Source organism: Euleptes europaea, chromosome 6 (assembly GCF_029931775.1).
Source record: "Euleptes europaea isolate rEulEur1 chromosome 6, rEulEur1.hap1, whole genome shotgun sequence".
In the NCBI taxonomy this organism is placed as follows: Eukaryota; Metazoa; Chordata; class Lepidosauria; order Squamata; family Sphaerodactylidae; genus Euleptes; species Euleptes europaea.
In genome coordinates, this window is record NC_079317.1 from 100,903,798 (window position 1) to 100,931,566 (window position 27,769).

The 27,769-nt window shown below is 42.2% G+C and overlaps 1 protein-coding gene across 1 annotated transcript; it reads right to left on the reverse strand.

The window, feature by feature from the left end:
- On the reverse strand, positions 1 to 27,219 carry TKFC (triokinase and FMN cyclase). Its single transcript, XM_056851991.1, has 16 exons — positions 27,036 to 27,219; positions 26,015 to 26,125; positions 20,164 to 20,345; positions 12,358 to 12,436; positions 11,081 to 11,170; positions 9,210 to 9,244; positions 9,052 to 9,136; positions 8,627 to 8,716; positions 7,667 to 7,783; positions 6,218 to 6,337; positions 3,799 to 3,936; positions 3,288 to 3,394; positions 2,300 to 2,403; positions 2,143 to 2,176; positions 656 to 745; positions 1 to 162 (listed from the first exon to the last, which is right to left on the reverse strand). The coding sequence occupies exons 2-16, from the start codon at positions 26,106 to 26,108 to the stop codon at positions 1 to 3; spliced, it is 1,527 nt and encodes a 508-aa protein (XP_056707969.1). The 5' UTR covers positions 26,109 to 26,125; positions 27,036 to 27,219.
- Positions 27,220 to 27,769: the final 550 nt, after the last annotated feature.

Consider the following 27,769-nt stretch of genomic DNA (forward strand, 5'->3'; position numbering starts at 1 on the left):
TCACTTTGGTTGAGCTTGCAGTCCTTCCAGCACTGCCTGAAGAATAGCTGCAACTGCCACAGCACCAGGATCCGGCTGATCTAGTTGGGCTGAGCTGATGTAACTGGCCCTTCCTGCAGCTGCTTCCATATTCCTGGTAGATTCAGCAGCATATTCAGCCCGCTGAAGAAGAGATCAAGAAATGAGTTTAGAAAAAGTATGTAACCTCTCCGCCAGCAACTGAAAAGAGTGTAAAAGAATAGATACTGTCCCATGTACCCAATGTAAGCATATATAGGAAGACAGTACCAGTAGCATTATGTTTTCCAATCTGAAACTGAGCCATCATTACTCTTCAACTTTAGACATTCTCAGTCCTGTTGCTGTGACCTTTGGCCTAATTCTGCAAATAAATGACTGAAGGATTATGTGTAATGATTAAATGCATGGGATTTTTCAGATTGCTGCGACAAAACTCAAACAGCATTACACACGGATTACTGGCTGTATTCTTAACTTGGAGATCCAGTATAAAGATTTAAACTGACTTGACAATGTGCTGATAGAAATCCAGACAATGGGCACACATACATCTTGAGAAAATTGGTTTACAAGACCACCTCTTGTCCCCCCTAGCCCTCAAAAGGTTGGGTTGCATGAAAGTTAATAAACTCACCTGTACAGCTTTGGCCAGAACCTGCATCAGATTAGCCCCAGGATTCTTCAGAGCTCTGAGCTCTTCAGCAGCAGCACAAAGTGAATCCAACTGGCCAAAAGACAAGAAGAATTAAACAGAAGCAGTTCCAACAGGACGAGTAACGGACAGTCTAATACCTCCCAAACTTTACTGTTACCAATGAGACAAATGGCTTGGAGGGATGCAGAGATGGTTTGATTTATAGTGGGGGAGGCAAGGAAAAAATAAGCGTATCTTTACTACAAATGGGTGATACAGTATCATCTGGTATCCATTACTATATATATTTTTTAAGTAAAGGAACAAGAAGAATCTGTGAGGACTTGGGGAGTTCCATTTCACCACCAGCAACCTGCTTCTCCATGCCCAGCATCCAGCTCCACTCTTCTCCCCCACACGCCTCAGTTCTGGATGCTGCCACAATGTCAGGCATCGTGGGTTTTGAGTGGTTGGGGACTTATATTAGCTTATCAAAACTTTAAAAAAACAAAACAGATTTTTATGCAACTTGGGGTTTCCTTGTGTTTGCAGAACTGCACACTGTGGCTAACCCCATTGTATGGATTTTTAATTAGCATTGGGACCAAAATATGAGGATATAGTGGCACAATATGGACTCATCACAGAAGTTTCACTGAACAGATATAGAATGTGAAAAGCCTGTTGCATCTCTCATTTCTATTCCACTCTTCTTCCAGAAACTCAGGGCAGCAAACATGGGATCTTTAGAGCTCTGAGCCCAGCTGCTCTAATATGGGCTATTTGTTATGTGCAGTATCCACCTCTGCTACTACTATTCCTTATAAGACTTTGAAGTCAAGAATGTCAGTCACATCCTTCATATTAATGATCATTTGTAGCAGTTTGTCACCATATAGGTGTAATATATGCCATTTTTATGCATCCAGAAAATATCACAATACTGAACTCCATACTACTGTGTAAGTCTTGAAAAACAGTGCAAACTTGACACATTACACACTCATTAAAGGTAAAGGTAGTCCCCTGTGCAAGCACCGGGTCATTCCTAACCCATGTGGTGATGTCACATCCTGATGTTTACTAGACAGACTTTGTTTTACGGGGTGGTTTGCCAGTATCTTCCCTTTACTCCCAGCAAGCTGGGTACTCATTTTACCGACCCCGGAAGGATGGAAGGCTGAGTCAACCTTGAGCCAACTACCTGAAACCAACTTCCATTGGGATCGAACTCAGGTCATGAGCAGAGTTTGGACTGCAGTACTGCAGCTTACCACGCTGTGCCACAGGTTCTTTAGTGGTGAATAAATGGTATTTGCAGTTGTGTGGGGCTGTAAATTTAGCATTCTGAAGTAACAATGACAAGGTCTGCAAGGCATGAATACATCTACAGGAAACTAGGACCACAGTCTCTTTTGCCTCAAGGTGAGACCATGGTACTAGCAGGAGAAATGTCCCAAGCAACAGCTCTAGAGAACATCACTTACCATGGTTCTGTCTCCAGGGGCAGCTCCACCATACCTATCAGAGAAAAAATAGTCCTTATAGGCCCTGCATGTATAACCAGTGCCCGCCTTTCCCTTGTAGTTTCTCTCCCAGATGGCAAGGGCAGAGGCAAACCCTCTGCACATCAGCTGCACTCACCGCTTCATGGCTTCAATGCCAGCATCCATGGCCACAGACCAAGACGAAGGGTCACTGCTCATCCGTAGGGGCTGAGCAGCCGCTGTCAAAAACAGCCCATAGAGCTGTAAAAAATTATGAAGCAATTCCATCTCTGAGACACACTACTATTACACTGGTCTAAGCACAAAGTATATAGCTGATTAAATTTTCAGTTTCACCAAATTTTTGGCACAATTGATCAAGCTCGATAAAATACCTGAATAAAGGGGCTACAAGCTGCTTGGATTATACAAATACACTGGGATGGAAATCCAAGAAATCTAATCTTATAAACTGAAAGACCAGGAATAATTCTTCATTGGCAATTTTTTTTAAAAAATGTGATAAGTAAACCTCCATGCATTTACCTGTTCAAAATAAATAATCTTTTCCCAGTAGCTATCAGATTGTAATAATGTAAGGTCCTATATTTACTCAAATGCAACTAGTTTTTTTCACAGGTATGCCATAAAAAACGAACAAGTCATCTTACAAGTTAGTTACACTGAATTGTGTGTGTGTATATATAATATTTTTAAGGGGGTCGTCTTACCTTCAGGATCATCTTTTTGCGTAAATACAGTAATTGCCATATTACAGTGGTACCCCACCCTTTCTCCAGAGAGCTCAAGGAGCTGAACACTGGTTTAGTTTTGGCTTCAGCTAGCAAATTCCCTATCCCTCCCCCACTTGCAAATGTATATTTTTCAAGTGGTTTAATTTAAACTGAAAGTCACCTGCATCTCTTAACTAAACAGGAGCCAGTTTTTAAAATATTTCATTATCACAAGTTTATGCACATATACATATAAAATGGTAAATATACACCAGCAATAAAATGGCTCATTCACTGTCTCTTCCCAACGTGTTACTTTCCTCTGCCTAAACCTAGCGGTAGTGCAGGCCTTCGTTCCAACAAATAGGACAATGCACGTAGGGGGGCCAAATACACCTGTTGAGCACTCACCGCCCCTGAGGAGCCTCCCATCTTCTCCAGCAGCAACCTTGCCAGGGCAGAGAGTAGTTGAGATGGATACTCTGGTGGAGGGTTTGTACTCAGCCACTCCTGGATTGCTGGGGAAATAACACTTGCCAGTTAGAACTGACTGCATTCTAATGGTTACAAATTATGTTTTCACTATCTTAAGTCCTAAGAAAAGCTACAAGATTGGAAAGGGATGGATGGATCCTGTTTTACAAAGCAATTGTGCTAAATCTGTTATTAAGGCCAAATACATTTGCAATGTACTATTAGGAGAATATATAATCCTTCTATAAAGAGGCATTCTGAAGAGATACTCAGACCCTCAGTTTTCTTACTTCAGAGAAGCTATTGTGTACAGTAAATCCGAGCTTATGAAAGCACTAATGAACTATGAAAGTACTACTGTACTAAAATAATCCTCAGTCACATAATGAGGTATGAACGGAAGCCAAGTGTCTGAGGAATTACAGGGCATTTATGGAACAGCACTAACCTCTGGCCGCACGGGCATGTGTGCTGCCACAGTCTCCATCACCTGCAGCACGATCCAGTTCATTGAGTTTCTCCTGTAAGTTCAGCAGAGTACTGCATACTGTCTCCAGAACTAGTTTTATCTGTGGGGAGGCTGGCACTAAAGGAAATTATAGAAGATTTGCTTTTAGGTAGTGAAATTTCCTCCACTGTATGTGTTGCTTCATGGAGCTAACTACTGGATTTGCCATGCAATTCTGCTATATGCTACCTTATGTATAAGAGGATATCCTTTACCCAAACAGCTGCTGCTTTGTTAAATGGTGGGTTGAAACCCATGTCCATACCAGTTTATTTAACACCTGACAACTTGCAACAGAATGTTTGAAATAACTATTAGAAGTATGGTTTGACATGAAGTAATATCAATGTTCCATATATGGCTTTTGATTTATGGCCACTCAAATCTTATATTTAATTTGTGCTATTAACAAAGACTCCATGATCACCACCATTTCATCTTGTGATGCAGAAACCTGTGATTTAAAAAAATTGTCACACAGATTGTGATAGAACAGGAGTCAGCTAGAAGCTAAAGAGGTAACATGAGACAGTACTTCAATATTACAGGCTCAAACACTCTAGGCCCTGTTTACATTACTATGAACGCGTGAACGTAAATGCACACATTCATTTGTAAGAAAGCACCAACTTGTGTTCACTTGACAAATGAAACCGGGGACCAGTACCTGGATAAATGTGGAGTTTAAATCACAGGTTCAGCTACATGAACATTAAATGTAACATGAGAATTACTCAATGCAAGTCTAAAGAAAAATAAAGTATAAAGAATAAAGTCTAAAAAAAATCAAGAACATTCTGTATATGGATTGTACGTGGGTACACTGCAACTTGTGAACCATGGTCAACACATTACTAGCCCAATTTTCCAAGCAGGGGTGATTCCATGAAGAGGATATTTTCTATGATGGTCATGTGATAGTTATCGATTTGCATTTATGATGGAGATTCTACATGGCATGAGCTAATGCGGTTTCTCATTATGATAGCTACGGTGCCTTTCACACAATATGGATCACATCTGCCTTCCATAGATGCCTTGCTGCCATCATGAATTGCATCATGAATACCCACCCCCTTTTTTGTTTTGTTTTTACACATGCTACTCCGGAATAGTGATCAAATCTATTTAGCTCAATCAGCACTGTAAGTGTGGGAGATTCTGTTTGGTTATGCTAATTACTTCCAGAGACTGGTAGTGCAAGTCATCATTTCAAAGGAACTGAGCACCTCTGCTGCTTAGCAATAACAGTGCCCTTTATCTCTTCAACAGGCAGAGGGATGACAGCCCCTCCCCCTTTACTAATGAATAGCTTTCCATAGGTTCTGCCCTGTGAGAAAAAAAGGCTGGGTGATAATATTTTTTAATGTTGCGCCTTGTCTGATTTTTATAATACATTCAAACAGGCAACTTGTCTGTTCTCTTTGCAGAAAGGAAGAAACTGAATTTGTGATGTCTGGATGTTGAAACTTGGTGGCAGTTTACTGGTTTATTCTCTGTATTTTTAAATCTTGCCTTGTCTTAGGAGGCTTAAGGTAGGTAACATGTTTTTTAAAACCAGAGGAGAGAACATAATTTAAAAATAGTTAAAATCCTGAATATGAATATTAATTGTTGCTCAGTGCAGCATTTTCCCCTTGTGATCAGTAATCCTAGAAGAACCCTAGAAGTAATCCTAGAAGAACCCTATAGTATTATTCTGAAAGACATTGCAGTGCTGCAATGGAAAATATGATTATTTATTTTAAAAGTCTACCTGGCTATGTGTGTCTACCAGAACCAGAAATGTAGGCTTCATTTAAATTTTGTATTCATTTATATTTTGTATTACTGAAGAACAGTGCTATGACACTGGGCAAGCCCCCTCCTCTTCAATAAAAAAAAGCTTCCTATTGCGTTGCCGTGGGTGGTGATGGATGGGCTCATTGCCCAAAACAGACCAGAGGAGGAATTCTTTGCATTCAGGCACCAGCTGTATTTTCCACTCCAGACCATAGAAAACATTGGTCCAACAGCACTATGGCATGAAATAACAGGTTTTTGTGGTTTAAAAACAAGTGGAGTTTTTTTGTTTTTTTGTTTTTAGGTGTGGAATCAGGCAGAGCTCAATTTGTACATGAGTGGAGGACAATATCATGTGGAAGCAGGAAAAAACTAGGTGGCTAAAACAAGGAAAATCTTCTCTGTGCAATCAGCCCAGGTCACAACTGCCCTCTTGATGCTGCTGTCCCTCTAGGCATTATACCTTCCTTCCCTCCAAAGACATCTAAAATCACAGAACCAAATCAAATCAAAATTGGACAAAGTGAATCAGGCCAAGGTATGACAGGAAATTCCGAAGTGGTCACAAATGCTTCACCTCCTGTTGGTACAAACTTCTCTTCCTCAGGATATTCCTCAGGTGCTATCCTCTGTCTTCTCTTGTGTGATACAGATGCTCTGGCATGTTGTGGCCAGGCCATAGCAGTAGTTTCTGAATCTAGGAATTGGAACATAGAACACAGAACTTTAAGCTTCACCTGTGTGCAATTTCATGACACACCACTAGCTTGCATCCACGCAAATAGCAACAATCAATGGGCTGATGAAAATCTGTGTTATAAACAGCTGCATCTACCAAGCAGGCAACTGGCTAAGCAGGCAACTCAACAACACATCTATGAACCCCAGAACAACTGAGTTGAAGAAACAAGCTAATAAGAAAAGGCTTATATTAATTAGATGTGGTCATAGGCTAGTAACTCTCACTTATTGGGCCTGTATTCAGTTCTAGAAATGTCCAAACAGTCAGGGAAACATTTTTGGCCCTTGGGGGGCTTTTTTACCCATTTTCCTACTGTTCATCACCTGTTTTCAGAAGCACACATCATGAATATGACAACATCATAATGCCAAACAGTCAATCAGGATTGGCATTGTGTCAATGTCACTAATGCCAATAAAAGGTATAGTGCATCCATGAATCTGCCTAATCCCCAATAAAAGGTATAGTGCATCCATGAATCTGCCTAATCCCCAAAGCCATCTATCCCTACATCTTCTGACACCAAATTTCACATTTTAATCGCAGCAAAGTAGTATTTCCTTTTGTCCACCCTGAATCTACTGTCCTTAAACTTTATTGGATGACCTCGAGTTCTAGCATTTGGGGAGAGGGAGAAAAAGGTCTCTCTGTCTACTCGTTCTATCCCATGCATAATTTCATAAACCTCTATCATGTCTCCCCTTAGTCGTCTCTTTTCTAAACTGAGATGTCCCAGACTTGTCATCCTTTCCTCAGAGGAAAGGTGCTCCAACCCCAATCATCTTGGTTGCTCTCTTCTGTACTAATACCAGCTCCACAATGGTTTTTTTTAGATACAGTGACCAGAACTGTACACAGTATTCTGAAGGAGATCTTTACAGGGGCATTATAATATTGGCTGTTTTATTTTCAGTCCCTTTCCTAATAGTTCCCAGAATAGAGTTTGCATTTTTCACTGCTGTGGCATGCTGGATTATTTTAATTGAGCTATCAAGGTTTTTCTTCCTCTGTGTCTCAACAAGTTAAGGCCCCATCAACATATACTTGAAGTTGGGAAGTGCATCACCTTACACTTACCAACACTGAACTTCACTTGCCACATTGTTATCTACTCACCTAATCTGTGGCGATCTTCCTGGAACTCTTCACAGTCAGCCCTGGTTTTCACCATCTTCAATAATTTTGTGTCATCTGCAAAGTTCTTGCTCTAGCCTCCTCATCAATAAAGCACAACATCTTCCAATTTGTAAGGCTGGAAGGAAAATGGATATCTAAAGGACTCACCAATAAGGTTCAAGAGCTCATCATCCACAAGCAGAAGAGTAAGCGAGACACCAGCCATCTCCAGTGCTGTCATGAAGGAGCCAACGAAAGCCCGGGCAATGTGAATGCCCCTGTTCTCTGCAATAATTAAGCATGCAGAACTGAGAGGCACTGTTCTGGGTGAGGGACTAGAGTATGGGGGGGGGGAGAACAATAATGGAGACATGGCTTAGAACAAAAAAAAAACAAGATTCTAAAAACTGGGAGCAAATGAAAAAACAAAGATTGTGCAAGAAGCAGGGATACCAGTTTTCAAATTCTAAAACCTATATGGAATGAGTAAAGTTACGGGAACACTGATATACACTGGATCTTAATACAAATGTAACTGTTCAGTCGATTAAAATCACTTTAAAAAAGAGGAAAAGTGATAATTTGTAGTCCTTGACCAACACTGGAGATAACTTTAAAATGAGACAATACCAGCTACAAACTCTGGGACAGGAGAGGTTTCCACTGGTGTGAATGTGTCACTAACTGTTCATAGCTCCTACTGATCCTATCACATACTCATGTGGGGATAGATGACATTTTGGGCCCTTTCCAGTTCCAAGACTGTGGATGCCAATCAGACTAATAAATTAAATGTGACAGGCTTTTAGATCCAATAATTACCTTATCAATTGAATCAGAAATATCCTACTTTTCTAGGTACATGCACCAACATATTGGCATGAGCCTTACACAAAATAAAACAAAAAAACTTTTTTAATTCTAAGGTGTTTACATTCAATTTCTTGACATCCAAAGAGCCTGGCATTTTCCCAGTACTGATTTATAGAATTTTGCTTAATGTTTTGTTATTGAGATTGCTTTGGGTTGCTGAACTTTCCTTTTTTTGGTTTTCAGTAGGCAAAAATCCCCATCTTTCAGCCCCTTCTTTAATCTACCCTCACCTGAAATCTCAGGACAGTAACTTACCAAGATAGTGCACAGCTGACCCAGCCACTATGCCCAATTCTAAGTAAGACAGGCCTCCCAAGTTGTTCACCATCAAGACTACAGAAGCACCTGAAAGCCAAAAATTGGGCATCGTTGAAAGTTTCTCCCAGGCTGTTTCTCCACAACTGGGTTAATGCAGAAATCTGAAGATCATATAAATTGCCCCACCACCTGGGTGAATTCCAGTCCCATAACTCAAGTTACTTCTACGACTGGAGTTGAAGCTCACCATATGAGTGTTCTGATTAGTGGTTTAGTTAGGATACAGGACAAATGTAGAAAGATTGTGTGTGTGTGTGTGTGTGTGTGTGTGCGCGCACGCGCGCACATGTGTGCAAGTAGTTTCAAGCATCTTCTGCAGTCTAATTAATATATGTAGCTCAGCTCCAAGATACATTACTCACCAGGCTTGAGTGCCACATGTGAGGCATTGGAGGGATCGATCATGTGATCTAGCATTATTTTGACAATTTTATCTGCTGGCATCATCTGTGAAGGAGAGGAAATACATAAATGAATAGTCACGAACCTCTGGTCATGAAAGGAGGGACAGCCAACTTACTTTCATCCTGCGCACACCTGCTTCACCATGGATTCCTGCAAAAAGAATGAAGTATCAGCTGTGGCACCTGTGGTACATAGCTCATTTCTAAACAACAGCAAGCTTGGCTTAGGGAGACTAACAGTGCAGTGCAATCATGTGCAGAGTTACTCTGTTCTAAGCCCACTAATTTCAACCGGCTAATAATGGAGTAACTCCGCCTAGTTATTTTGGGACTATAATATACATTGGTTTACCCTAGTATATTCACACCATAGATAAAGATAGTCTTTTTTCTTAACTATTAATTACAATAACAATATACATAATAGATAACTATATAAACAATATACATAATAGATAACATATCTACCTGAACCACAAAGGAGTCTATTTGTTAGACTATGCTGCAAAATCCATTCTCTGTAGAACACTCATCATATGTCTAATCCTCAACATGACCAAATCTGTAGATACTTAAATCTGGAGGTTGGAGCCATGAAAAGACAAGAAAGATCTTTCTACAAATCTGTAAAATGCCCCAGGTTTGCAGAAAAATCTGAAATAAAGACATATGGGCGTTAACCCCCCACCCCAAATAACAGAAGCAGCAGCTCTAGCTTAAAGAAATTAATGCCCTCAGTGGCAGTTGCTAGACAACTACAACTGTATTGCCAGCCTTCAGTCCTTGGTTTCTGCCAGTAAAGGGCAGCAGGCCCTTTCCAGGACTGTTTTGGCCTTTAAGAGAGGACTCAATGGGGCCAGGCCCGGCAGTAACCACTGGGCAACCTGCTACCACCTGACTTGCATCACTCACAGAGGACTGGCTGCTTGCTACTATTCAGCTTCATCCACTCCACAAAAGCCAGTGTGGCATAGAGGTTTCAGACTTGTATATGTGAAATCCAGGTCTGAATCACCACTCTGCCATGGAAGCTCACAGGGAACTTTGGGCCAATCACATACTCTCAGCCAAGCTTAACTGACAGGTTGAATAGGTAGGTAGGTTGGTTGGTTGGTGGGTGAGTGGGTGGGTAGGAGAGAAGCAGAAAAGGGGAGAAGGTTTGAGGGCTGCCAGGAGTAGGGAAAGAGGAAATAATGGGGGAGGGAATACAGGGGGAAATGAAGTGCCATCCACAAGTCCTTGTGAGTTCTCCACTGTGCAACTGGGCACAGCCTGGCTGCCATATAACTGCCACATAATTGGCCCTGGCCCAATAGCCACCATTGTGCAACTGGGTTATAGTTTCCCTGGGTACAGTCTGCCAAGGGGAGGGTAAGAGGGAAAGCTGAAGACGCGGGGCGGGTGAGATAAAGGTAGGTTAGCTGGTAGGTGGGAAGGAGAGATGGAATCAGGAAAAGAGTCTCCCCTTTCAGAACTTTCAGAGAAGGGAAAGAAGAAATAGTGGGGGAAGGGAAAATGAGATGCCTCCTATAAGTCCTTGTTCGTCCCCTCCTAATGAGTCTAATCTAGAAGTATTTCTGTTTTGCTAACAAAATTTCTGGCAAGGTATGAGCTTTCATGAGCCACAGTTCACTCTTCAGATACAGCTAGAATGTGATTCCATCTAGCTGTATCTGAAGAAATGAGCTGTGGCTCACAAAAGCTCATACCCTGCCAGGAATTTTGTTAGTCTTTAAGGTGCTATAGAACTCTTGCTCCTTTTTATTGCTATTGACAAACACGGGTACCCATCATGTTCTATTTTGCTTGTAGACCATTCACCAGAATACAATAGCATATCCAATTCATTGCCATGTCTAGATACCAACTAAGCAGTTAAGCATAACTGACAAAGAACATGCACATACAGCTTTTCCAGCCATGAAGGGCATACTTATGAAGCCATGCCAAGAAAGCAGAAGGAGAAAAGCTTAAGATGTATCCTCACCCAAGCCTAGCTCAAATTCATCCACAGCAAGATGGAAAGTAGGTCTGGATCCAGGGACACTGCATGGGGACAGACTCACTCCCAGGGTGCCTGTTACAAATAAAGGAAGCAAGAACTCCATGTTGCAGAATGTTTTTTTATCTTGAAGCAGAAAATTAAACAAAGAAAAAAACCTTGCCCATGCTCCAGGCTACAGCGTGCAGTGCTCTAAATAGACCATTGCAATCTGGAACGGGACTGAGAAAAAAAATGCCCAACTGCATCATATGATATAAACCAGTGGTTCCCAACGTTTTCAAATATGAGGTTCCATTTTTAATGTTAAAAAAAATCACAGACCCCACATGATAGTAATTGTACTATTAGTATCCATTGCTAGAGAAAATACAAAATGACAAAAAGCTACTATGCATTCAATTAACACTTTTAAATGAATTTGGATTTCATTAAGCACAGTATCTACATACACTTGAAAAATAGAAATATATCTGCAAGACATTATTTATCTGATCTACAGGAAGTATGTTTGCTTATTAAACTGAGTCATTCAATGAGATGGTTTGTGCTTTCAGAGATTAGAAGTCAGGCTGAAATGACTTGACACAGTATAAGAAAGTTTGATATATTTATATAATTTGGAGATACTGGTGTAGCTGCCTAGAATGACCCATTCCAGCTGAGAGTCTGTACTCACAGGAATGGGCTTGAGTGCCAAAAGAGCTGTCACCAGAGATGGGAGGGAGTGGGCAATAGGAGACAACATACCCTACTCAAGCCCCTCATGAAGAGCAGACTGGGCTGGTGCATTATTGGGGGCCTCTGGCTGAGAAGGGCCAAATGCTGCCTACCTGGGTGGAGGCTTGGAGCAGGCAAACCTAGTTAGGGAGCAAGGCTGAACTGCAGCAAGCCACCTGGCAGATGAAGCCCAGCTGGCCTGACAGAGCGGGGGAGGGGGGCACAGCCACCATAAAGGCAACCCCCAGTGGAAGGCCCAGGTCAGGGAAGTTGGAAACGTCTCCAAGCTGGATGGATTCATGGACCCCTTGCAATAACACTACCCTTTCCCATGGTCCTCAACCCATTGATGCAATCCTTTCTCCAGCAGAAATTAACCATTTTAAATCCTAACTCAATGCACTGCAAATATTACCTTAACCTTCAACATAAAATCCAGAGCAGGTACACATCACTTAAACTCCTTGACCCTTCTAGGTGGGAAGCTGCAGTGTGTTGGGCTAAGGTTGAACTCAGAAGGTTGAAGTACTTGTACCACTCACCCATTGCTGCTGCAACAGCAGTAACTTTGCGAACAATTTCATTCAGACCAACACCTTCCTCAGCCAGAGCCCCAGCCACCTAAACATAAAGAAGAGCATTGCACTGAGTTTCATCACAAGCCATACAACAGATCACCACTCGTTACTGCACCTTATATTACAAGGAACCCAAAGAGAAGCAGAATGATTATGAATAAAGTGACTTGCAAAGCTGGAGTCATTAGCTGCATTTCACATGGAAGACATTTCTTGTATGTTTTCTGTACCATAACTTCAGCACCAAGAATGGAGATTAAGTTGCTTCCTTTACTTTTAAATAATTACCTCTTAAGGGAAGAAAATGTAGTCCTTCATCCTGTGACTGGAAAGCACTCAGCTGTCTGTTCCAAGACATCATATACTATCAGTTCAATATTACATTTATTCAAAAGTAACCTAACTGGTTCCAATGGGACTTACTTCCAAATAAATATTCTTAGATTCCAGCTGTGCAACCACAGCCATCCATATTTACTCAAAAGTAAACCCACTGAATTTAATAGACCTTACTCCCAGGTAAACATGTCCAGAATTGCAACCTAACTAACATGCATAACCTAACGTTTACCATCTATAATATTAAAAGTTTCTTAGAATGTAAAAAAAAAAAATTTGTGCCACAACTTGATCCCATTGTGTCTTAAAGAGTTAACTGCTGGAAAAAACAAAACAAAAAGGCTGAATTCACAAGCATACATAAACAATGAATGTTTTAAAATGACTCCCCAGAACCACTAGAGGATAGATGCCTTTATAGAGTTCCTGTTTGGAAAATGGCTATGGATTGATAAACAATATAGAGGAAACTATATTTCCTCTATATAATTATGATAATAGGGTTATAAATACCTTAATTAGGGTAAAGCATAGATTAATAGTAGGGAAATTATTACTGACATCAATAACGGCAGATATGACAGCTGATAAAATTGGCAAACACTCACGGATTAAATTTAAATTAAAGGACTTTGATAAGTATATACATTGGTTTAAAGATCTACAAATAATCTCGTACACAGATATCCCAGAGGAAGTAAAAAAAGTATTGACCCCCTTTAAGTATCTTCAAATAAGAAATTATTTAGCACAATTGATCAAGAAGGCCAAGCTGATACTCAGAATTCTTAACAAATCTGAACAATTATTAAAATCATTTAAAATCTCTGTAATTAAGTTACATGGAATATTAGTACAAAAAACAGGTTAATTAACCCCCCTTTCCAAGAGAAATGGAATTAAAAATTAGGTTATGAGTTGGATGAAAAGAAATGGAACTTTATACTCACAAAGGGTTTAAATTTTACAATAATTGTTATTCCAGTAAGACCAGAAACAATTTTATTAAATTATTTTCCAGACAAACCAAAGGATATTCAAGTTATGGTTCTCCATATGTTAACAGCTGCTAGAACAAATTTTGTGAAAAACTGGAAAAGCAATAAATTCTCTGACTTAAATAATTGGCTCGACAAGGTTAAAGAAACCTATGCTTTAATTAAGCTGACATACTATAATAATGATAAAAATACCGAAGAGTATTGCTACTCCTTTTCTGATACTTAGCATAGCACTTATAGGTTTCGAGAGAGAGTTAGTTTTAAAAAATTGTGTGTGTGTTCATGTGTGTGTGTTAAGTGCCGTCAAGTTACTTCTAACTTATGGCGACCCCATGAATTAATGGCCTCCAAAACGTCCTATCATTAACAGCCTTGCTTAGGTCTTGCAAACTGAGGGACGTGGGCTCCTTGGTTGAGTCAATCCATCTCTTCCTCTTTTCCTGCTGCCTTTAATTTTTCATACCATTATTGTATTTTCCAGTGACTCTTGTCTTCTCATAATATGACCAAAGTACGATTGCCTCAGTTTAGTCATTTTAGCTTCTAGGGACACTTCAGGCTTGATTTGATCTACAACCCTTGTCTTTCTGGTGGTCTACGGTATCTGTAATACTCTCCTCCAACACCACGTTTCAAAGGATTCAACTTTCTTCCTGTCGGCTTTCTTCATTGTCCAACTTCCATAATAGTAACAGGGAATACTATAGTATAAGTTATCTTGATCTTGGTTGCCAGAGACATATCGTTACACTTAAGGATCTTTTCTAATTCCTCCAGGGATGCCTAACCCAGTCTCAATCTCCTTCTAATTTGTTGGTTGCAGTCTCTTTTTTGGTTGAAGATTAAGTTAAGGAAAACAAAATTTTGAACAATTTCAATTTCCTCATTGTCAACCTTAAAGTTGTGTAATTCTCCTGTAGTCATTACTTTTGCCTTCGTGATGTTCAGCTGTGTTCCCGCTTTGGCACTTTCTGCTTTAACCTCAGCAGTAGGCATTTAAAGTATTCACTATCTTCTGCCAGCAATATGATGTCATCTGCATATCTCAATTTGTTAATGTTCCTTTCATCAATTTTCTCTCCACCTGACGTCTTTGTCAACTGGAAACAATCCTGTTCCTCCATATTCTACCCTAACAGTAGCCTCTTGTACAGAGTACAGGTTACGCATAAAAAAAATCAATGTTGTGGCACACCCATTTCTTTTAAAGTCATCCATAGCTTTTCATGCTCCACAGTCAAAAGCTTTGCTGTAACCTATGAAATACAAGCTGATTTTCTTCTGAAATTCTCTCATATGCTCCAGTAAACCACATAAATTTGCAATATGACCTCTAGTGCCTCTTCTTTTTCTGAATCCAGCTTGAACATCTGGCATTTCTCGTTCCAGAAAAGGTAACAGTCTTTATAAGAATTTGAGCATCACTTTACTCGCATTTGATGTTAGTATGAGTCACTCTCCTGCTTCATTTCATGCTCCTAGAGCAAATTTCCAACAATATTTTATTCTACTTTGTGTCATACTTTTGTGTTACAGTCACCTATGAATATAAGCACATCTTATTTAGATGTATAATCAATTTCTTCCTGTACAGTTGCATAAAAGCTTTCTATTTCTTCCTCTTCATCATCTCTAGTTGCAGCATAAACCTGAATGGTGGTTATGTTGATCGGTTTTCCATGAAGTCTGATTGATATTATTCAGTCAGACTTCGCATTATAGCCCGACTGCTTGTCACTTTGTAATTTTCTGACAGAAAATGTCCTAATCCATTCCACCCACTCCCAGGATTGTAATCTTTAAACGTTCCATTTCTCATTTTATGATTCCAAGCTTACCTTGATTCATACTTCTCATGTTCCATGACCCTATTACATGTGTCAAACACGTCTGGACATTCCTTTTGCATCCTTTGTACTGGCTGGGCAGGCTGGTGGGGCTGCTACTGCAGCACGGTGCAGAGGGAGCTGAGAGTGGGCGTGGCAGGAAGTGGTGGAGGGTACGGAAGCCAAGGTTTCTGCAGCCTAGCGGCTGCACAGAAACAGTGGGATCAGTAGGGGTAAGGCAAAGTCCAAGCAGTCCAGAAATCAGGCCGGGGTCTCTTACGTATCACAGGCTAGGCAGCAAGGGTCATCGTTAATCAGTCCAAGGTCTGGGTCACAGGCAAGGCAGTATGCGTCATCTTTAAACAGTCCAAGGTAGTTCTCGGGCCAGATAGCAAAGAGGGTGGAGGCTTTGCTGAAACCGGAATTCAGTAAGTTGCTTCCACGCCTAGGCTGCTTTTTGCTGCTCCTTAAATCTGGTCAGCTATCAGAGTTAGGTTGGTTCTGTCATCACTCACTATCATTCTCTATAGCTGGAATGCCTCTCCGGCTTTGTAGCCTAGCTGAACATCTTTTTTCATTCAATAGAGTTTGCTGTTTCTGTCTTCGGTGAACCATGGGGGAGGATTCTTCTTCTGAATCTCTGGCTGGCTCTGGCAGTCGGGCCTCAAAGGGGGACTGGAATTCTTTGGCCTGGCTGGACTTGCATCTGATGGCCCCTTTAATTCAGCATCTGGTTCAGAAGGCTCGTCAGCTGCATTCCCAGGAGGGTCATCTGCCGATGGGATGGCCAACTGCTCCAGTTCTGCATCCGAGGCCTCAGACTCAACCACAGGGGGGGCCATGACATCCATTCACATCAACTATTGAACATCCTTTCAGCTTTAATCCAGTTGCATCATTAAGAATAGCACTACTCATAGTTGTCCTCTGCTGTTCTCCAGTAGCTGATTAAGTGCTATCCAACCTGGGGATCCTGTTTCCTAGCACTATATATTTTTTACTTTTGAACTGTCTCATTGTAGCATTTTCAAAGCATGAGATGATCAGAAGCGGTCTTCCATTGCCTTCTTCTGAGCAATACTAACAAGGTTAGCTAAAGTGTCACTGCCATTGTCTTTGACAGATCCTCCGCCAGTGTCGCCTTTCACTGCTGCTGCCGCCCAGTAACTACCCTTCAAGGATTCCTCTGCCCCATCACCATCAGAACTGTCCTCTTCTGCTGATGTGGCCATCAATTCCTGAAGGAAGTAGATGCATGAGTCTGCTGTCTCAGCTGTGACCATGCAGCCTTGAGTGTATTGCTCTCAGTTTCGCTGACACACACAAATGGTACTTTGAAATCACCCACTCCCTCCCATCTTGGTAACCTTAAAACCAGTAGTTTTGTGCTTAGGATAAAATTTGGCTTAAGATCACTTTTCTAATATTTGTGGTCCATTGCTATCTTGCGGCTGTGACTAATTAAATCAATAAATGTCAATGTCTTAGTCTATGAAGCAGATTTTGACTTTAGAAAATGACTTTAGAAACTCTAAATGACACACTGGAAAAGTGGGCAGATGTGAACAGGATGCAATTCAACAAGGATAAGTGCCGAATTCTACATCTGGGTAACAGAAATGAGGGACATGCATACTGGATGGGGGATACACTTCTGGACAGCAGTGTGTGTGAACAAGATCTCAGGGCATGGGTGAACCGTAAGTTAAATAGAATCATAGAGTTGGAAGGGACCACCAGGGCCATCTTGTCCAATGCCCTGCACAATGCAAGAAATTCACAACTACCTCTCTCCCCTCACCCCCAGTGACCAGAAGATGGCCAAGATGCCCTCCCTCTCATCATCTGCCTAAGGTCACAGAATCAGCATTGCTGACAGATGGCCATCTAACCTCTTCTTAAAAACCTCCACGGAAGGAAAGCTAACCGCCTCCCCGAGGAACCGCTCTGTTAGAAAATTCTTCCTACTCTAGATGGAAACTCTTTTAATTTAATTTCAACCCTTTGGTTCTGGTCTGACCTTTTTTGGCAACAGAAAACAACTTGGCACCATCCTCTATACGACAGCCCCTCAAGTACTTGAAGATGGTTATCATATCCCCTCTCAATCTTCTCCTCTTCAGGCTAAACATACCCAGCTCCTTCAACCTTTCCTCATAGGACTTGGTCTCCAGACTCCTCACCACCTTTGTTGCCCTCCTCTGGACATGTTCCAGCTTGTCTACATCTTTCATAAATTGCGGTGCCCAAAACTGAACACAGTACTCTAGGTGAGGTCTAACCAGAGCAGAGTAAAGCGATACCATCACTTCGCGTGATCTGGACACTACACTTCTGTTAATGCAGCCCAAGACCGCATTTGCCTTTTTAGCTACCGCATCACACTGCTGACTCATGTTCAGTGTTTGGTCTACTAAGACCCCAAGATCCTTTTCACACACACTTCTGCTCAGACAAGTCTCTCCCATCCTATAATTATGCAAATCTCCCCATCTTATAATTTGATTTTTCCTACCTAAATGCAGAACTTTACATTTGTCTTTGTTGAAGTGCATTTTATTAGTTCTAGCGCAATTCTCCAGACTGTCAAGATCATCCTGTATCTTGGCTCTTTCTTCTACCATATTTGTTACCCCTCCCAATTTAGTATCATCTGCAAATTTAATAAGCATCCCCTCTATTCCTTCATCCAAATCATTTATAAAGATGTTGAACAACACAGGGCCCAGCACAGATCCCTGAGGAACTCCACTAGTCACTTCTCTCCAAGTGGATGAGGAACCATTAACTAGCACTCTTTGGGTGCGATCTGTCAACCAGTTGGAGATCCACCTAACAATAATAGAATCTAAACCACATTTTCCCAATTTGTCAATGTGGAACCTTATCAAAAGCCTTACTGAAATCTAGATAAACTGTCTACAGCATTCCCCTGATCCAGCAAGGAGAAAGCAACTTTCTCAAAATAGGAGATAAGATTAGTCTGACATGACTTATTCTTGAGAAACCCATGCTAGCTCTTAGTGATCAGAGCCATCCTTTCTAAATGCTCAAGGACTGACTTTGTTTGAACACTTTTCCCGGTATAGAAGTCAAGCTGATGGGCTGGTAGTTACCCGGATCTTCCTTTTTCCCCTTCTTGAAGATGGGGACAACATTTGCCCGCCTCCAGTCTTCTGGCACCTCACACGTTTGCCAAGACTTTTCAAAAATAATGGACAGAGGCTCAGAAATTACATCTGCAAGTTCCTTGAGTATCCTTGGATGCAAGTCATCTGGCCCAGAGGAATTTTTTTTCATTTAAAGAAACTAGGTGTTTGTACACTACCCCAATGCCAATTCTAGGCTGCAAATCCCTTCCCTCATCACGTGTTCTGTTTATGCCTTGTTGAGCACCACTTCCCTCGCGAGAAAAGACTGAAGAAACGTAGGAATTGAGGAGTTCTGCCCTCTCTTCATCTCCTGTTACAATTTCACTTTCCGGTCCACGAAATGGGCTTATCTTGTCCAAGTGTGACACAGCAACAACAAAAAAGCTAATGCGATCTTAGGGTGCATCAACAGAGGCATAACATACAAATCGCTTTTTGGCTTTGACCAAGTGTAGTATCTATTCTTATCAGTATCATCCAAATTGCAAGATGTCATCGTTCCACTGTACACTACATTGGTCAGGCCACACGTGGAGTACAGTGTGCAGTTCTGGAGGCCTCATTTCAAAAAGGATGTGGACGGAATTGAGCGGGTGCAGAGGAGAGCGATGAGGATGATCAGGGGGCTGGAGACCAAGACCTATGAAGAAAGGCTGAGGGAGTTGGGAATGTTTCGTCTGGAGAAGTGGAGGTTGAGGGGGGACATGATTGTTCTCTTTAAGTATTTGAAGGGTTGTCACTTAGAGGAGGGCAGGGAACTCTTCCTGTTGGCTGCAGAGGATAGGACTCCCAATAATGGGTTTAAATTGCAGGCGGAAAGGTACCAGCTGGATATTAGGAGAAAGGTTTTACAGTAAGAGTTGTGCAACAGTGGAATCGGCTACCCAGGGAGGGGGTGAGCTCCCCCCCATTGGCAGTCTTTAAGCAGAGACTGGACAAGCACCTATCAGGGATGCTCTATCCTGATCCTGCATTAAGAAGGTTGGACTAGATGACCTGTATGGCCCCTTCCAACTCTATGATTCTATGACTTTAAATAGGTACTGTAATAACCTACAAATTTATTTTGATGAGTAATGGGCCCATTGTCTGGCAGCTTTAAGTCTTTAAATACAAAAGACGTATTTATCAGCAAGGAACACTTGTTTCATTAAGAAAGATTTACGAAGTCATGTGTGTTTACTGGCATTTAACATGGCATACACTAGACATACTTAAATGAAAGTCTTCTCCATTACTATCTTTTTCAGAAGACTCTAAAACAGTACTTTTAATTGACTCAATTGAATGTCCATTTTCATTACCTAGAGGCTGAGAGTTTGGCAGGTAGCAAACCACTGCATGATATTCTCAGTCTTCAAACTACCACTTGAACTTTGCAAGTACTACTCTGTGCTGGAGCCCTCGGTCAGCATAAAAACAAGCCTTAAGTTTGCAATACATGCCTCCTACCTTATGTATAAGCACTGTGCCACACAGCCCTCTCCTGCCAGCCTTCTTTTGTATCTTAAAGGCAGAGTCATCACCAATCACCACCATCTGCACATCAGCCCCTTCTGCCTGTGCCTGTTCCAGTGCCAGCCCAAAATTCAGACGATCCCCAGTGTAGTTCTTCACTATTAGTAGTGTTCCAACTAAAGAAACGAGAAAAAGAACTGAATGCTACTATATCTTAGGCCTTTTATGCATGGTATGTTTCTGCTGGATTTGCTGCTCTCTAACTGAACAGTATTTGCAGTTGAATTCTCAACTTTCCCCCCCCCCAAAGAAATCCCAGGAGTACCTTGTGATCAATTATGCATCCCCAGCAAAAATGCAGAGCTTTTGAGTCCCCCCACCATCCGAAAACACTGCTTTGTAACTGGCTGTAGTGTATTTTTTAAAAATGCGTCACCAGCCTCCGCCAGCCCCACAGTGGGATTCTTTCATTTTAACTGAACAGAGTGGCCATTTTACAGCCAAAGTAGAGAAGGGTCCAGACAAACCCCCCCCCCTCCAAACTAATGTGTTTCTGGCTATCTCAATCCAAGGGTCATAAGAACATTAAAACACTTGCACGGTCATTTCCATTTCATAGTGTTGGAATATGAGACTGCACATGGCAAGCAGATGGCAAGCAGATGTAAAAGATCTATGTGACAGCCAGGTGATTGGTGGTGTCACATGACAGCTCAATGACTGAGCAGAAAAACTGGCTTGTACTGGACTGAGCTAGATAGTCCTGGAGACAAGGCAGCCAACAGGTGATTGGCTGAGAGACTATGCCAGATATGTATATAGGTGTGTTATATATGTATTGGGTTGTGGGTTGTGGAGAGTTGATGACCAAGCGGAGCATTCTGTCACTGTGAATAAAAGAGCACTTTTGTACTACGTGCTGAGTCTTCTGTGCTTACTCGCCTGTAGAGCTGCAACGCTTTCTAACATACGCCAACAGGGCTATGGGCCCAGAACAGCTCAACTGCGCTACATCCTGGAGGTTCTGAGCAGAGGTACTATCTGTGGAACAAGGGCTGTAGTGAGCAGAAGGCGAGTGGATGTCTGAGGTTGAGTCAGACGGAGCAGAGGAGGTGCCCAGCAGGTCTGTCAGCAGCAGTGCGTCTGAGGCGGAGGAGGAGAGCGACACGGAGCAGGAGCAGCAGGGAGCGGGAGAAATTATGGCTCAAGCTGCAATGTCCTTGCTTGTGGAAAAGCTCACTTCTACCAACTACAATGTGTGGGCGTTACGAATGCAACACTACCTTAAAAGAGAGGCACTGTGGATTTATGTCTCCAACCCACCGGATCCTGAGACGCCGCAGGACGTGGTGAAAGATGAGAAGGCACTGGCAAGCATAGTGCTGAGCGTGGCTGACGACCAGCTTGTCCATGTGACGGGAGCTTTGAAAGCGAAAGCAGCCTGGAACTCATTATCACAGGTCTACGTCCAAAAAACAGCTGGCTCTTTGATAGCCATAACGAGACGTTTGTACAGAACTTTTCTTTTGCCGTCAGTTCCTGTGAGAAACCATATAAATGAACTGACTGAATGTTTCCAAATGCTGGAGCAGAGGGGGAAGACTCTACCGGAGGATGATAAAGTTTATATACTCCTGAGCTCTCTGTCTGAGCAGTATAACATGCTAATTACAGCTCTGGAGTCGGTTGAAATTGATAAACTAACTTTACAGTATGTTATTGGAAGAATTTTGGAACATGAAAAGAGATTGCTTGCAAGAAATCCTGAGAAGCCTGCCAAGCCGGAGGGAAACCTGCCAAGCCAGGAGACGCGGAGGTTTGCCGGCGGAGAAAGGAATGCGGAGCAGAGAAAGCCGGGTGATTTACAGCAGCACGTGGCTCTGAGGGTCAGACGTTGCTACATCTGCAAGGCTACAAATCACTTAAAGCGTGACTGCCCAGAAGCAAGGAAGAAAAGCCGAAGGGACCAGTCGTCACGTGAGTTTGTGAGCGGTCAGAAGGCATCATTGGTGCTGACTGAGCACAGTGACACAGCCGGTGTCTGGATTTTAGACTCTGGTGCGTCACAGACCATTTGCCGGCATCAGGAACTTTTAAAAGACACACGGGACTCAAGTTTGCCGCACGTAAGCCTCGCTGATGGAAGGAATTCTGAGGTGACACGTGAGGGGAGTGTGTGGTTCCCAGCTTTGAACTATACATTTAAAAAGGTGCTATGTGTCCCTGAACTAGAGAATAATTTGCTAAGTGTAAGTGCCCTTGACAGGGCTGGATATACTGTAACATTTACAGACAAGGCTTGTAAGATATCCAAAGGTGGGAAAGTGCTTCTTACAGGGAAAATGTGTAATAATGTGTATGTGGTAGAAAATAGGCATGTGGAGGCAAAGATGATAACTAATAAGAGCCCCCATGACAATTGCATACATCTGCTACATAGAAGGTTGGCTCATGCAAATTATGAGACCATAAAGAAAACGCTAGCCTTACTGGGGAAGGAAAAAGTTAAAGAGTGTGGGAACTACCTGGATTGTGAGGTATGCAAAAGTTCCAAATCTAAGGCTTACCCAGTGGCTAAGCATAGTGAGAGACTCTCAGACACTGCATTAAAGGTAGTACATGCAGATGTAATAGGCCCCTACAGGGAGAGTCACTCAGGTAACCATTACGCGTTGATTCTGGTGGATGATTGCACCAGATTCTCCTGGGTGTATCCTTTGAAAAAGAAGTCACAGGTGTTTGAAACATTTAAGTATTGGGCCAAAAGAGTGCAGAAACAACTTAAATGTACCTTGGATTCTCTCCAAACAGATTTTGGGGGAGAATTCATGTCAAATGAGTTTAAGAAGTGGTTACAGGTGCAAGGTGTGAGGCACAGAGTTGCCAACGTGGCGGTGCCAGCAGAAAATGGTGTTGCTGAACGACATGGGGGAATGCTACAAACAAAAATGTATTCCATGTTGCAGGATGCAGGGTTGCCAATGACATACTGGGCAGAAGCAATAAAGGCCGCCTCCTATGTTTCCAACAGGATCTGGACCAGGTCCATACAAGACATACCTTATAGGGTTTTGTACCAGAGGGATCCTAGCTTAGGTTACCTCAGAGTGTTTGGTACAAAAGCCTGGGTTGATGTGCCAATATCCAAGAGAAGGAAAGGAGGAGCGAGAGCTAAAAAACTAACCTTCCTTGGGTATCAGTCTGGCATGAAATCATACAGGTTTGCTGATGAACATAATTCTCTCAGCTACAGCAAAGCTGCGAATTTTTGTGAGGGTAATAACTGGGCCAGAATTCATGGACAGGAGGAGCCAAAAGAAATTGGGCTACCATTGACAGATCTCTCACAGGATGCAGATGGGGTGAAGCAGGAGGGGTCTCCTCAAAGGGCTTCATCGCCAAGGGCTGAAGAGGGGAGGCAGATTCCTAGGGTGTCAAGCAGGAGCACTAAAGGAATTCCCCCAGAGAGGTATGGTTTTGAGACCACTGATGTCAATCATGTACAGGTCAAAGAACCAAAGAGTTTTCAGGAGGTAATGGCTTTGGAAAGCAGGGAAAAGGAGGCCTGGCTAGAAGCCATGCAAACTGAGTTTGATTCCCTGAAAGAGAATAAGGTATTCTCTGTAACAAAACTGCCAGCTCAAAGAAAAGCCATAGGGTGCAGATGGCTTTACAAAGTCAAACAGTGTCCAGAAGGGAAGATACTCCGTAAGGCCAGGCTTGTGGCTAAGGGTTATTCCCAAGTTGAAGGGCAAGACTTTGATGAATTATTTGCTCCCACTGTGAAGGCTGATACTATAAGAGCTGCATTGTGTAAAGCTGTCAGAGATAACATGTTAGTGCACCATTTTGATTTCACCACTGCATATCTGAATGCAACAATAAGTGAAGAAATATATATGGAGCAGATCCCTGGGTTTGAATGCAAGGGTAAACAAGGAGTATTAAAATTGCATAAGGCTCTGTATGGATTAAAGCAGAGTGCACGTGCATGGTCCCAATGCATTAGTGAAGCATTGGCAAATCTTGGGTTTAAGCAAGGTGTTGCTGATCCTTGTATGTTTACCAAATGTGTAAAGGGCTCTGACTGTGTTGTATTTTTATATGTTGATGATCTTTGTTTGTTGTGTCATACAAAAGAACAACTAAACTGGTTTAAGGAGGCAACTGGAAAACTGTTTAAAATGAAGCATCTTGGTGACATTCAAAATTATCTGGGGGTAGAAATTACCAGGAACCCAGAAGGATATTTTGAATTGTGCCAGGAGAAAAAGATTGAACAGCTCCTAGAAAAATTTAAAATGACAGAGGCCAAAAGCACTGAGACTCCCATGACAACAGGGTATGTGAAAGAGGTGGATGATAAGGTATTCCATGATAAAAATCAATACCAATCGTTGGTGGGTTCATTGTTATATCTGTCATGTTGGACAAGACCAGACATTTGTATGGCAGTACATTTGCTTTGCCAGAAATGTGCATGTCCATACATGAAAGACTGGAATGCAGCAAAAAGGGTGCTGCGATACTTAAAAGGCTCAGCTTCAGCCAGGTTGTGTTTAAAGGCTGATGCAGAGGAAACAATCACAGTGTATAGTGACTCCAGTTGGGGGGAAAGAGAAGAAGGAAAGTCTACCACTGGGTACGTGTTATTTCTACATGGGGCACTGGTTATGTGGAAGTCTTTAAAACAGACTCATGTAGCTACCAGCACATGTGAGGCAGAATATTCTGCATTAAGCGACAGTGAGATTCAGCTGGAATGGCTGTGTCAACTGGCTAAAGACCTAAATCTTGAATATGAAATGCCTGTAAGTGTTTACTGTGATAATACTGCAGCACAGCAATTGGCTGGATATCAAGGTATAAGAACAAGAAGTAAACACATCACAATAAGATACCAGAATGTCAGGGAAGCGGTAAACAATGGTTTAATGGTTCTGAAACATTGTGCTTCAAATGTAAATATTGCTGACGTTTTCACCAAATGTTTGTCTACTGAAAAGTTTGAACTATTTAGAAGCAAATTGGGGCTTGCAATGTCAGTCTAGGAGGAGTGTTGGAATATGAGACTGCACATGGCAAGCAGATGGCAAGCAGATGTAAAAGATCTATGTGACAGCCAGGTGATTGGTGGTGTCACATGACAGCTCAATGACTGAGCAGAAAAACTGGCTTGTACTGGACTGAGCTAGATAGTCCTGGAGACAAGGCAGCCAACAGGTGATTGGCTGAGAGACTATGCCAGATATGTATATAGGTGTGTTATATATGTATTGGGTTGTGGGTTGTGGAGAGTTGATGACCAAGCGGAGCATTCTGTCACTGTGAATAAAAGAGCACTTTTGTACTACGTGCTGAGTCTTCTGTGCTTACTCGCCTGTAGAGCTGCAACGCTTTCTAACATACGCCAACACATAGTTCCATTAGTAATCTAGCACTGGAAAATGAAAAAAAAAAAAGGCTTTCATGCTTATAAGAGGTCGCGTATAAGGGGAGGGCAGGAAGTTCAGAGATCTCAAAACATGCACTGTGAAACTGACCAGAGGAGGCATATGAGGGGAGGGCAGGAAATTAGAGAATGGGCATGGGGAGACAAACCCGAAGCAAAATTATGTGTAGGACCAGCTTTTGATTTGGGATAGAGCCAGACTTTAAATCTGTGGGAAAACAGCATCCTGAAAACATGGGGAAAATGTGGGGGGAGAGCAAAGTGACTACTGAAGGTCCAAAAAATCATGCATAATTCCAACGAAGCCCCAAAGTAGTCTGGCGGTATTTGCGACACAAACTACCTGTGCATACATTCATCAGATACATCCCTCTAGTGGAAGTGCTGCTGTACCTGCTCCAGCTTGTCTCACAGTTCGGATGGCTGCCAGAATGCTACCTACTGCAGGGGAAGTGAACACAGCGCCAGCCACCACTCCAGTGAGCATCCCCTTCCCAATGTATCCTGAGGAACAAAAACAGTCAGGGCTGCATTAGCATCTCACATACTGCTTACACTCCAATTCTACCACAGCTCCAGCAAACAAATGGAAGTATTTCTTTACTCAGTCAGTAACTGAATTATAGAATTCACTGTCTGTGGATGTAGTGATGACCACTACCCTAGATGATTCTAAAAGGGGATTAAACAGATTGATGGAAGACAGGTCTGTCAATGGCTAATAGCCGTCATGAATAAAAGGAAATGTCACATTCAGAAGCAGTAAATCTCTGAATACTAGTGATAGGAAGCAGCATCAGAGGAGGCCTTGGCCTCTATGCTCTGTTTGGCCATTCAGGGCAACATGTTGGCCACATGTAAAACAGGATCCTGGACTAGACTAGGCTCTTATGTTTTTAGAATCCCATTGCAACTAGAAGAACTGGGGTAAAATTTTCAGTTTGCCAGTCTGCATGCTGTTGATCAGTGTGGGGCTGGACTCAGCAAACTAAGGGTTTGGGTCATGTTCCCCTAGCACCATCAGTCCCTTCTGACCTGCAAGTTGATTCCAGGGGTCACAGGACACACATGGACAATCCCCAATGCAAATCAAGGGACTGCATTAAAGAGGGGGAGAAATTGTTCCCTCCTCCCTGTGTGCAAGCACAGTTACACTGAATAGAGAAGGAACAGGCAATTTCACCTCCCTTCTCATTGCAGCATCCCCAGCTTGCATGGATGTTTGCCCATGTGAGCAACTACATCTGAAACACCAGAAAGCAGTTTCCCAAAGGTCAGAAAGGACTGAAGAGGAGAGAGAAAAGCACATCAGATCACTGGATCCAAACCATGTCTGAACTATGAAATGCCATACATAATCTGGGATGCGGGGAAGGCATATACACAAAAGTTCCATAAATCTGGCCCCACAAACCTGCATGGGCAGGCTCATGCCCAGAACCACCTCCAGAAATAAGCGCCACTTTGCCTTCCACCTTTTCCAGGTCAGAACGCAATGCCACTCTGTGCCCCTTCAGTAGCTGAAGGCTAGGATTATAGGCCACTATTCCAGCCAATGCATCATCTGCACAACTCAGAACTGTGTTCACTAGTTTCTTTGAGCCCTAGAACAGGAACACACAACAAGAAAGTTCATGAGCACGCACAAACACATCCTACTACACAGAGGGGATTCCAAACACATGGCTGGTTGATTTACAAAGTGGTTTTGGACACTACACAAAATATCTATAAGCAGATGTGTGACTCCTGCTTCTGTTGACATCTGAAGAGGTGGTATTTGCAGAAGAGATATTCCATTTCTTGAATCTGTACGTTCAAATTTAAATGTTTTTAATGTCTTTAATAGTTTGCCTCCTTGAGGACCCTAACTGGGCACAAAGGTAGGCTACATGTTTTAAATAAACAATGTATTCCACGTCAATTCCCTGTGGCTATCGTAGTGGACATGATACTTGCATAGCTTCTTGTTGTGATTACGTTAACATCTGAACCCCTCATCAGTACATAAACAGTAAACCCAGACATTTGTCCTCTGGGACTGTTGGTCAGCCAAGTCCCAAAACACAAAGAATTGGTGGAGAACTATCAAGACTGGACAACCAGCAAGCTTTCAGATTCTGTTTAATTATCCATGATAAGCTATTC

Bases quoted from the DNA above. Each gene is read 5' to 3' on its own strand.
- TKFC (XM_056851991.1), bottom strand. From the start codon at position 26,108: ATGCTCACTGGAGTGGTGGCTGGCGCTGTGTTCACTTCCCCTGCAGTA. The intron at 20,346-26,014 runs GTACAGCAGCAC...TCGTTTCTTTAG, and splicing joins TGTGAGACAAGCTGGAGCAG to TTGGAACACTACTAATAGTG. The intron at 9,245-11,080 runs GTGAGGATACAT...TTCTTTTTGCAG, and splicing joins TGAATTTGAGCTAGGCTTGG to GAATCCATGGTGAAGCAGGT.